This window comes from Tamandua tetradactyla, chromosome 6 (genome assembly GCF_023851605.1).
Source record: "Tamandua tetradactyla isolate mTamTet1 chromosome 6, mTamTet1.pri, whole genome shotgun sequence".
NCBI classification, from domain to species: Eukaryota; Metazoa; Chordata; class Mammalia; order Pilosa; family Myrmecophagidae; genus Tamandua; species Tamandua tetradactyla.
In genome coordinates this window covers 7,206,426-7,218,296 of record NC_135332.1, presented here as the reverse complement: position 1 = coordinate 7,218,296, position 11,871 = coordinate 7,206,426, and the positions used below count along the sequence as shown (strand labels likewise).

The window sequence follows — 11,871 nt, the reverse complement described above, 5'->3', positions numbered from 1 at the left end:
CCTCAGAATCCTTCTCAACACAGAGAAGCTCACCCCAACAGAGTTCACTCCTCTTTTTTCTCCTCCCCGTAACCCAGACCTGCGGCGCGGGGCTCCACCATAGCATCATGCTGCATGTCAGCTGCTTTGGGGATGCCTTTGTTCTTCTAGATGGGAACTCTACAAGGGCAAGGAAAGTTCACCCTCATCTTTGTGTTTCCCGTGTCTGGCCCAATGATTTGCTGAATAAATGAAAAATGAGTGAATGGAGGGGTGAATGAATGAATGACTGACAGTGAGGGGACTCCCAGAGAGGGCAAGAGGGCCTGTCAGGAAAGCTTTAAAGGGGAGAGAAGAGGGTGACCCCTCTGTCCCAGGGCTGTGGGGTCCAAAGGGCAGGCCGAGGGGTCTCGGGCGGCTGGCCCGGCAGGGTTGGCTTCAGTGCCGGTCCCAAGGCCCCGGATCTTGGCGTCCTCGTGCTGTGGCCGCGACTGCCGGCTCCCGCTCTGTCTCTGCTCCCCAGCGCCCCCTCCCTGCCGGGGCGGCGGCTGCGGCCGTGGAGGAGGATGAGTGCCTGCGGGAGGAAGGCCCTGACCCTGCTGAGCAGCGTCTTCGCCGTGTGCGGCCTGGGCCTCCTGGGCATCGCGGTCAGCACCGACTACTGGCTGTACCTGGAGGAGGGCGTGGTCCTGCCCCAGAACCAGAGCACGGAGATCAAGATGTCCCTGCACTCGGGCCTCTGGCGAGTCTGCTTCCTCGCAGGTAAGGGTGCAGGAACGGCGCCCGGCAGGGACGTGGGGATGGCCCTGCCCCGGAGGGAGCAGCAGCCCGGTGCCCCGGGAAACCTGCCCAGGGGTTCCCTTGGGAAGACATGCCCCTGCCGGAAGGAGATGTTTCCCCACAGACAGTCCCCGTAAACAGCAGGCAGTGCTCCCCAAAGCGACCAGGGCCCCATTTCAAACCAGCCCTGATTCGAGATGTCAGTTTGAGCAAGTCCCAGCGGAAGCCCCTCCCATTGTGGATTTCCCACCGCAATGGTGAGCGCAGCTCTGCCACCCCCACGCTCGGCCTCCCCCGCACTCTGCCTGCCGCGGCTGGAGGGCAGCGTTACGGGGCCGGCAGAGGCGCCTGCACACACAAGCTCGTGGAATTACAGATCCCATTCGATCCTCCTAACAACACTGCAAGTCAGACGTATTTCCAGTCTACAAATAAGAAAATGAATATTCAGGAGGCTGTGCCTTCTTAATTCAGATTCTCTTTTACTCACTAGTTCATATAATGGAAAGGGCTTGGCAATTTCCCTGTTCCTGTATCCGGAAAATGGCAGAGAAGAACTCAAATGCAGGTCCTTCTAATCCTGCATGACGGCGTGGGTTTTGATCCCAGAGCCTATTTGGACCTCCCTCCAGTGCCCTAGGGCTCCTCTGGCACCGTCATAGTTGCTACACCCAGAGTTTTCTTTTATCCCATCATGGCCCGGAACCATCTCTGTGCCACCTGAGATGACTGGCCACACGCCTGGGTTGGCTGGAATCTCTACAGCGTGGCCACCGGGCCTCTCTTGGTAGGGCCGTGTAACCTCCGAGTGCATTGGGAAGGGGGACTTCTGGATCTCCCAGCTTTTCTCCTTCCAGTTTTTTGGGAGGGGGTAGGGTTGCCTGCAGCTCTGTCCAGTGAACCAAGTGTAAATGTATTTAGCAGAGGGGAAACCTCCAGGCCTGGCCTCCTGGACATTGGTTGAGTCTGCTTTGGGGATGGCAGCCAACACTGACTTCACCCCCCACCCCCACACTGCCCCGCGGACTGAGTGGCCTCACACTCTGCTTAAATCTGAAGCAGCATTTGAAGTCACCCAGGATGTGGCTTCCAAAGTGGTTGAGGGGACTCTGGAATTCTGCTCTATGACACCCACACTGGTGAACCTGACACTTTACTAGCCAAGTCTGAACAAAAAGCACTGGGGGCTGACTCACCTCCCTCCATCTTGGATTTGAAAACTTAGATTTTACAGAGGACTTGCCCGGTATGCCTGAAAGTGTGAAGAAGCCCACGAATAAGCAAGGAGATAAATCAAAGGAAAATAACAGAAAGATTTTCAGTGGTCCCAAACGAGTATTGGAAACGGTACTGGAAGTGATCTGCAAGTGCAAATAATAATGCAGAAAACGACTCTCTTTTCCTGTTGCGATTCCAAAGACTGCAATAGATTTCATGACCCTGAAAGAGACAACATAACATTTGATCTACTCAACTGTCCAATTCTGCATGATGACATAAAAGTCCAATTTCTCTCTTCTTCAAATATTCCTAAATACTATGCTGACTGCCCATTTTTCTTTTGGTTCCATACATCTTTCATTCAAGATAACAGGCTTTATCTTTCCAGAAATGAACTGGATAATCCCCATAAACAAAAAACATGGAAAATTTACCGTGAAGATTTTGCAGTGGAGGTATATTTTGATGAGGCATAACCTAGAGTTTATACTGATGGCTAGTAACTGAACTATCAGTTTTCCACCTAGCAAAGTATCATATTTTCCCCATTCCCTGCTACACATTTAGTTCCTTATCTATTTCCTTGCTAATACACAAATATTTATGTGTATATACAAATGTACTGGAGTATTCTATCAAAAAGAGATAAAAAAAAAAAAAGCACTGGGGCGGCCACCAGGTGTGGGGTCAGCATTGAGTGTCTGCAGTGCTGATCTCCTTTCATGCAACTCTGAGAGTTTGGATCCATTTTCATGGGAAAGGTCATGTCAGGAGGTGCTCCGGCCTCTACCACCCACCAGGCATAGGACCTCCCGGGGTTTGGACCCAGCAAATACACAGTGGGGGCAGAGGTCCTCAAAGCATTTGAAAATGTACTAACTTGAAGTCCATGTTCAAGCAGCACCTGGGCATGTAAATGAGCTCTCATCTCCACAGGCGAGGAGCGCGGCCGCTGCTTCACCATAGAATACGTGATGCCCATGAGCACCCAGCTGACGTCGGAGTCCACAGTCAACGTTCTCAGTAGGTGCCTCGACTCTCCAACTTGTGTCCCTAGCTGGGCAGAGAGGAGCAGGGCAGAGTGACCAGCTTGTTTCTAAAGGACTAAAACCCAAGACCCAGCTGGGTGTATTGGCCTGAGTCGCCAGAGCTTGCCCTGCAGGTTATTTGTCCAGTGGTGGAAATGGGCTGTTGGACTCTCCCAGTCTTGTGACCCAGGCAAGTGAGAGGGCATCCATCCATACCCAGGGAACTGAACCGAATTCTGTTGCCCCGATGGGATGGACTTCATGTCCTTGGCCTCCCAAGAGGCCCAAAGTGAACTGCCCCATGCATAATTACAAATTAAAGAAGACAGAGGCCAGTGACCATCCCTGCACCTTTCAGAACAGCTCCCTGCCCATGGGAGATGAAGCAAGTTGGGATGACCAGCCCCTTCTAGGTCCCCAGTTACCGTGCCGGCCGATTAGATTCCCTAAGAGAGAAGCTTCCCAAGTTTCTACCTGGGAAGATAAGACAGAACCCTGAGTATGTTGGCACCTGAAGTTAGGGCTCCCAGCCCGGCCTCAGGGACACAAGCCCTGCCAGCTGTGCAGGTCTCCAGGGCCCCCCCCACCTCCACCCCACCCCATTGGGGATGGAGCCTGGGAAGTTTCTGCAGGGCCGGGGATGTGGAAGCTTGCTGGTAGACCATCACCAACAAGGAGCACCTGTCTGGGGAAGGCAGGCAGCAAGGGAGGCTGCTGGAGGCCGACAGGCCGCCCTTTATCTCCTTAATTAGAAATGATTCGCTCAGCCACGCCATTCCCTCTGGTCAGCCTCTTCTTCATGTTCATTGGGTTTATCCTGAGCAACATTGGACACATCCGTCCCCACAGGACAATACTGGCCTTTGTCTCTGGCATCTTCTTTATCCTCTCGGGTAAGTTGTATGCTTTTCTTTTCATGTACTCGGGACTCCTGATATTTGATCCCTGAACAGCTCTGCTTTGGGAAGTCCTGGTCATGCCCAGGGGGTCAGCCTCCCAGTACCGGAAATAGGACAAGCTGAATCAGCCATGCAGGCAGAATGGAGTCTGAGCTGGAAGAGACTCTGATGCCCTGTGGCCCGTCCATGTTCCTGATGGAAGAGTGAGGGAGGCTCTAGAGGAGCAAGGGCAGGACAGGCTCACCCAAATGGTGGGGGGAGAGCTGGGATTGGAACCCAGGGCTCTCTCTCTTCAGTGTACACCATTGCCACCACTTTATTGTTTGTTTCCGTTGATAAGACGGAATCCTGTTTTAGAAGGTGCTATGTCTTCATGTTTTTTGCGTGAAAAACAAATACTTTGGAGTACTGGCTCCTTCACCAGCCATCCCTCACCTGCACACTGCATGGTATTTTTTTCTACCAGTCTAAGAGGTACAGACCCATGGTTTTTTTTCCTTCTGTGAACTTCACAGTGGCCGAGGCAACATGGTAGCTGCAAGGCACCTGAGGTTTCTCAGTGGTGGCTTTCAGGACCAGAAATACAGGTCTGAGCTGGGCCATATGAAGTTTGGATAACATATAGAGGGTTCATTTGGGGCAGCAGTGATTCAAACACACATACCAAGGAAGGCTGAATTGTACCTGTTTTCCTTCAACATTTATCTTTCAGGATGCTTCAGTCTCATAAAATAATATGAATGGAATTAAGTCCGAACAGTTCAAAACAGAGTAATTATGTTCCAATTCAGTTAGTTGCTAACTGATGGGACTCAATGCCTAAGAGAGTCACTTACATAATGGTGGGTAGAATCGGACCCCTCTGGCCTCCTGCTTTAAGGTTTGTGGGATAATCGGGACACACTCTCTTAACCTTTCTTCTCTGCAAATCTCGGCTGGGCCACAACCTGTGGTCAGGGGGCTGCACTGACCCACGGGCCACCTGACCTCCACGTGATGCCCCCCAGCCACCATGGGAGCTGGGACTGGAGGCCCTGGCTCCCTCTGCCAACGGGACCTCACTTATTCCTCAGCTTAGCAAAAGCCACTTTCCACTGGTTCCCTATTTTAGTGTTTCCTGGGAGCTTTTATGACAATATAGTACCAGGCCAATTCAATCAGAATCTCTGTGCTCAGGCATGGTCTGTTCTACAAGCTCCTCTGGTGACTCTGTTGGGCAGCTGGGGGTGAGAAACACTGGGCTTGGCTCCCAGCCTCTGAGGGTGGCTAAAGCGGGAGGTTTCTGATCTGCTGCATCTGCTATCGAGAAGGTACGAGAACTTCAGGAGAGCTCCCTGTTCTCCCTTGAACTCCAAAATGAGTCAGTCATTTCCACAAGGCTGGCAGCTTTATTCCTGAACCGAGCGGGGAGGTGGGTGCCACGTGGCCAACTCTCCAGGCTCTGCTGGCGAAGCACCCACCTCCCTTCCCTCCCCTGGGCCCAGGCCTCTCCCTCGTGGTGGGTCTGGTGCTCTACATCTCCAGCATCAATGACGAGATGCTCAACAGGACCAAGGACGCAGAGACCTATTTCAACTACAAATACGGATGGTCCTTTGCCTTCGCTGCCATCTCCTTCCTTTTAACAGAGGTAACCTGCCAGTTGTGCCGGTCAGGCTGGGGGGAGGGAGGTCTGGACCCAGCCCCTCTACTTCTCTCCATCCTCACCTTCCACTGCCTCCTGCATCCCGGGTGTCCCCCAGGACTGCCAGGCCCCATCCCCACATCCCCTGCCCGCTCCACTCCGGCTTGCATGGCCCCCGCTGGGGGAGTCCCCACATCGTCTGCTTTCTCCTCACTGCAGAGTGCGGGGGTGATGTCCGTGTACCTGTTCATGAAGCGGTACACCGCCGAGGACATGTACAGGCCCCACCCGGGCTTCTACCGCCCGCGGCTGAGCAACTGCTCCGACTACTCGGGCCAGTTCCTCCACCCGGACGCCTGGATCCGGGGCCGCAGCCCCTCGGATATCTCCAGCGACACCTCCCTGCAGATGAACAGCAACTACCCCGCCTTGCTCAAGTGCCCCGACTACGACCAGATGTCCTCTTCTCCCTGCTGAGCCCCGGCGGCCTCCCTCGTGGACGGTGGACAGCCGACCGCCCTTCCGCGTCCCCCTGCTGGTCCCTGAGCCCCAACCCGGTCGCTGACCCGCCCTGCCCGCCTCGTGCTTAGCAGGTCTTCTTCCGGCTTCTGGCTCTGTCTGCCCTCGGCTCGGGGGAGGAGGAGCCTGGAACCAGGGGGCAAGCTGATTGGCTGGGAGCTTGATGTAGCCCCGCCTCCGAGGTGCCAATCTAAGCCTTGGCGCCCGGAAGCCCGCGCTGTCCGGTTGTCCGTTTCTCCCGGCGCTCCCAACTTCACGGTCCCCGGCCAGACCCAGATGTGAGATGCCAAGTTCTTTACACAGACCCGCGGGCTTGCCAACTGGCCTGGCCCTCGAGTCCGTGATCTGGGCCATCGGGCCAAAAAAAGGTGACTTTGATATTGAGGATGAGCCGGTTCAGCACCGCCAGGCCGCCGGCGTTCCTCGTGAGACCCTTTAGCCGTTTGTCACCCACGTCCTCCCTCCGTACGCCACACCTGCCAGTGCTCTCCGCCTCCCCACCGCGCCCCACAGGCTGGGACCCTCTAAGGACCCCAACAAGCTGTGAGCCTCTCCGCTCGCCCCTCCCACCGGGCCTCAGCTGTCCTGAGCCCTGTCCCCTGGGGGCTGAAGGTGGGCCCACTCCGCTGAAGTTACAGAGAGGTGTTAATGGCTGACAGTGACTCTCCTGGTTACATATTTTACAGCAGCCTTTAATGCCTTAACCCAGAGACGTGACCTCTGACAGTGAATTTCAGAATCTGGCTGGTTTGACTTAGGAGAGTGAATAGCACCGTTCTCATCAGCCCCTGCCCTCAAGGCACTTACACAGTCCTGACATCTAACATGTAAACAAACGTCTGTACCACATACATAGACGGCAGCTTTTGGGAGAGGCTGACTGGGCTTTAGAGCTGGATTTGTTGACACTTGGTGCATTTTGAGCCTAAGCAAGCCAGATTGTGAATGATCCAGCAGCTCTCCTGAGGATGGCCAGGAACATTTGGGTATTGCCAATTCAGTCCTAAAGCAGGGCAAGTGTGCCTCCTGTGTGTACGGCGTAAAGCCCCAGTTCTCCACTTCATTAGCACAGCCAATCAGATGACTATGTAGTGTGATGCCCATGTTCCTGGTAGGAAGCCTGAGCTGGGGTGTGGCCCTCTCAGTTCTCCAGGCGTCAGCTCAGTGCATACATTTTTGTTTTGAGATTTCAAGTAGCGTAACAAACCAACACCACACTGTCTTTGCTGTGCATTTTTGCCATGCCCGCTTTTCTCCTTTACTCTTGCTCTCTGTAAGATACCATCAGGCTCTTGATGCACAAAGCTGTAGTGGGCAATAAGTGGGCTCTGGAAAGGAGAATAGAAAGCTGCACACCTGGTGTGTGCCACCTTTGGAAGGAAGATTTGTTTGGTAGCTGGGTTACTCCGTTTGTTTCACAACAAGGTAGGGGAGGAAGGTAGGAGAAGCTGCTCCAGTCCCAGTTTAGCTACTAAGTCCCTTCTCCTCTGAGCGGCTTGACCTAAATTAATTTCAAGCCCACTCTCCACACACCCATCCCCAACTCTAATGATTGAGTCTCTTGTAGAAAGCTCCAGATTGTTCTTGTATACAACTTTTAACTCTTGCCTGTGAACTGATAGCAAGCGTAAAGCTCCTGTTCCCCAGTTCATTAGTACCCTCAGAATGACGGCTGGACTCTTTGCTAATGTTTGCAGAATAATACTGAAACAACATTCTCTCCCAAAGCAAAGGAATCCAATGCCAAGCCAGTTAGTGTACCTAGAGACGGCTAGGCAGTATTTCCAAGCTTGTGCTTCTCTCCAATTTTCGTCAATGTAATTAGCTCCTATGACGCACTCTTTTCCCTCTAAAGCACGTTCTTGGTCGTTGTGCCAGGCTTGTTTGTGTGCATGTGAAAATTAGAGACCCTGCCTAAGTGTGAGCCGACTGTTGCTTGTGACATCATTAGGACAGGTCTTTACCTGTCTGGGAGCGTGTAGTTTACACTTATCTTAGGCTCTAGGTCCTTTTCTTCACTTGTGCTGAATGTGTCAATAATTGTGCAACCATTACAATTTCCTTTCGTCTTTAAATGAACCTCAGAACTGGGGCCTATTTGCAGCCTCTCCATGATCAAATGTTTTATCAGACATTAAAGTGTGTAAACTCAACTCATAAATCCTTCATTAGGGCCCTTTCCCCAGTATACTTTTTAGCCTGTCTCCCAAAACACTTTAAAGAAATGCTTTGATGGGTTTACTATTAGTTCATTGCTGTTAAAAATTGGGAGGCGGGGGGGGACTAATAAATAATGAAAGTCTTGTGAGTTATGGAATAGAACCACTCAAGGCTACCAGCTGTCAGGAGGGAACAATTCTGACGTTGGCTTCCTCCTGCCTGAGACCCACCACCCTCCTTCTCCCCCCTGGGGACTCACTGAAACCACCACTACCCCCCCAACAACATCAACTGGCTTTCATAGGAAGAATCTTTTATCAGGGCTGGACACGGAGCTGGGGGGTGAAAGAGCTGGAGGGCAAGTCTGCATGTGCCCCAGTTCATCAGTGATGTTCTGAATGTGGGGTCCCCTCCTCACTGCTGGGGCAACCCTTCCTTTTCCCTGCATTAAAGTGAATGAAGAGTAGATGAGGCCAGGGGAAATGGAATTCCACCTTAAAATCCTAGCAAATGCTTGCAGCAGGTGGGAGGCGGGATGGGGGAAGGAGGAACCAGCAGATCCATCCAAGCTCTGGTCTCCTTTGAGCTTTATTCCTAGGCTGCCCACTCGGCTAAGGCTGGTTTCCCGATGCCTCTATGAAGGGCTGAAGTTCCCAAGAGCCTTGGCTTTTATCCCCCGCCCCTCCCTCCCCGCCCTAGTGCCTTGGAAAGTTAATTAGCCTTTGGGACACCAACATTTAGGCATAGTGAATGGGTAAAGAAGTCGATGGAGGGGATTCTGCTGGATGCACTTGTGCTCGGCCAGGACAGGCAGGGACCAAACCCATGCGGTGAGAGTGGGCTCGCTAGCAGAGAGGTGAGGCTCAGTGGCTGCCACCGGTGGCCTGGATGCTTCCTGTTGGGGAAAGAGGGTGGCAGTGGCTGGCAGCCAGCTGGAACCCCAGCCAACCTGGGGCTGTGCATCACGAGAGGGGCTGCCCGTGCTACCTGGGTTCCAGGTGTGCAGGTGAGTCGACAGCAAATGGGCAGGTGTCACCTGAGAATCCATGTCTCCCAGGACAGGTGCTGGGACCTGGGATCCTTGTTTTGGCAGAGCTGAGGCCATGGCATACCATATATGTGCGCCTGGATCCCAGACCTCTAGTGGGGGCCAAGAATGGACTTCTGACCCAGAGTGGGCCCCATGGATGCTCAGCAAGGGACCTTGCAGTCTCAGGGCTCCAACTGCAGAGTTTAAACCAGTCTTCACCACTGGCCTTTGAATAATTCATTTTGCACTCTGCGAACATAAAAAGAACAAGGCTTGAGGGCTTTGGAGGCAATAAAGAGACCATGTTTCACAGTATTCTCAACAGACTGGACTTGAAACATTTTTTAATTTTAAATCCACCCACACTCACATGCCCACCTTCCACCCCATTTCAGAAACAGTATAATCTGTGTGAAAACACTATGTAAACTACAAAATCCTCCTCAGATTATTTCGTGTGAGGAAGTGAAGAGACTAAATAAAACAAACCCCACGAGAGGCTCCAGGTGAGTAGCATATACTAAATCCAAAGCAGTTCTTGGGGACTTAAATGACCAAGGCTGAAAGGTGTCTGTGCCAGTTTGAATCTATTATGTATCCCAGAAAAGCCATGTTTTAATCCTGACCCAGTCTTGTGGGAGCTTTTCATCCCAATTCAGTACTGTAGGTTGGGAACTTCGGATTAGATTATCTCCACGGAGATGTGGCGTGCCTGATTGTGGGTGTGACCTTTTGGTTAGATGGAGATGTGACTCCACCCAATCCAGGTGGGTCTCGATTAGTTTACTAGAGTCTTTAAAAGGGGAAACAGGGCGGGTCATGGTGGCTCAGTGGCAGAGTTCTAGCCTGCCATGCCAGAGACCCAGATTCATTTCCCAGTGCCTGTCCAGGTAAAAGAAAAAAACCAGAGGGGGGGGGGGACATTTTGCCAGAGGCTCAGAGCCCACAGAGATAGAACTGATAGAGACTTCAGAACAGAGCTGACATAGATGCAGACATATGGAGAGCAGAGACACGTATGTTTGGAGATGGTTGGAGCCCAACAGACATTGTCATGAGATGTTACACAAGCCAGAACCTGGAGAGAACCAAGAGAAGCCAAGAGACGAAAGCCAGCCCCAGAGAAGCAAAGTGAGGAACCCCCACAGGAACAGAGGCTGAAAGCAATGGAGCCCAGGAGCAAGGGACCAGCAGATGCCAGCCACGTGATTAATGAGCTAACAGAGGAGTTTCTGACCCATCAGCCTTTCTTGAATTAAGGAACCTTTCCCTGGATGCCTTAGTTTGGACATTTTTATAGGCATAGAACTGTAAACTTGTAACATATTAAACTCCCCTTTTAAAAAGCTGTTCCAGTTCTGGTATACCACATTCCAACAGCTTGCAAACTAATACAGTGTGCTACCAGGTCAGTCAGGAGTTTGGGAAAAATGGATTTGCCATCTTGAGTCAAGACACAATTTCTTATGAAAGTCAGTTTAGGCACTTCAGCTCCTGGAGAAGTTCATCTCCAGACATCATCATCAGCGTGCATGCACAACCCTTAGCAGAGTGTTTGGCACATAATAGGTGCTTTGCAAACACTAGCATACTTATCCCTCTCAATCCTGTACAAAAAGAATACTGAGACTTAAAGAGGTGCAGGGATGTGCTCACAGTTACACAGCTGGTAATATCTGCACTGCTCTGCAAGCCCTGCCTCAAATCTTAGTGCACACCTGAGAGCTTGCATCTGCAGTTTTAGTGCCCCGCATGGCATATGCACCCACTTCTGTAGTCAGAGAAATAGTCCAGGTCTCTGTCCAAAGAGAGTTGGGGAAAGAGAATATTTCAGTACATGGGAAAGGGCAGTATGACTTGTTCCCCTAAAGATCTCTATTCTTCTTAATCCTGACGCCTTGTCTCCCATCTCTACTCATGATGCCACCCAATGTTGGAAATGAGTGCAGAACAATTCCAGGTTTTCTTGACCGAGATCTGGCCCGTGGTGGACCTCCTTGCCTCCTCGCAGCTGGAGGAAAACTCATATCCCGTGTTTGGACTGACCAGTGAGTGTGTGACTGGAGGTCATCTGGGGTTAGAGTCCAAGAGGGCTGCACTTCACACTTTGGCCTCTGGATTCCATTTTCCTGCTGGATCGCAGGGCATTGTGGAGGAAGTGGCCAAAGTGGGAGTAGGGTGGGAGGGGGAACTCCGGCAGCTGGAGAGGAAGAGGGGATGTTTCCATTTACTCAACAACCATATCCTGAGGGTCCTCCTGTGCTGGTTACTGCCTGGGGTGCACAGAAAAGTGTAGTGAGAATTTTACTCCACCACACTTAAATCTAAACAGTGTCACATTGCCATTCTCAATGAATTAAAGCTGAATTAAAGTTTGAACCAACATGCACCTGGGCAGTGAGAAATTGAGTGTTCCCGAGGATTGTCTAGGACTCCAGTGGTAGCTGGAAATCCACAGTCCGTCAGTGCAGGATGCCTCAGGGCCTGTGTCCTGTGTCCCTGTAGAAACCTGGACCCCCAGGGCCTGTGTCCTGTGTCCTCGGGTACACCACTGTGCTGCCCATCGCAGGCTCTGCAAGGCACACAGCATTTGCTCACTCTCGCTCAGCTCCTTTCCAGGCAGAAGGACTC

At 52.1% G+C, this 11,871-nt stretch overlaps 1 protein-coding gene and 2 long non-coding RNA genes across 3 annotated transcripts; 2 read left to right on the top strand and 1 right to left on the bottom strand.

Annotated features, from left to right (window-relative positions):
* Nucleotides 1–545: 545 nt before the first annotated feature.
* CACNG5 (calcium voltage-gated channel auxiliary subunit gamma 5) lies at nucleotides 546–6,094 on the top strand. The gene is made up of 5 exons (XM_077162985.1): nucleotides 546–741; nucleotides 2,917–3,003; nucleotides 3,761–3,901; nucleotides 5,392–5,537; nucleotides 5,751–6,094. Exons 1-5 carry the CDS (start codon nucleotides 546–548, stop codon nucleotides 6,006–6,008), a joined length of 828 nt encoding a protein of 275 aa, XP_077019100.1. The 3' UTR covers nucleotides 6,009–6,094.
* On the bottom strand, nucleotides 1,243–6,089 carry LOC143687039 (uncharacterized). Its single transcript, XR_013177359.1, has 3 exons — nucleotides 5,775–6,089; nucleotides 2,861–3,037; nucleotides 1,243–2,199 (listed from the first exon to the last, which is right to left on the bottom strand). It is a non-coding gene; the product is annotated as an uncharacterized LOC143687039 (long non-coding RNA).
* Nucleotides 6,095–6,170: 76 nt separating the features above from the next.
* On the top strand, nucleotides 6,171–9,555 carry LOC143687038 (uncharacterized). Its single transcript, XR_013177358.1, has 2 exons — nucleotides 6,171–6,418; nucleotides 9,268–9,555. It is a non-coding gene; the product is annotated as an uncharacterized LOC143687038 (long non-coding RNA).
* Nucleotides 9,556–11,871: the final 2,316 nt, after the last annotated feature.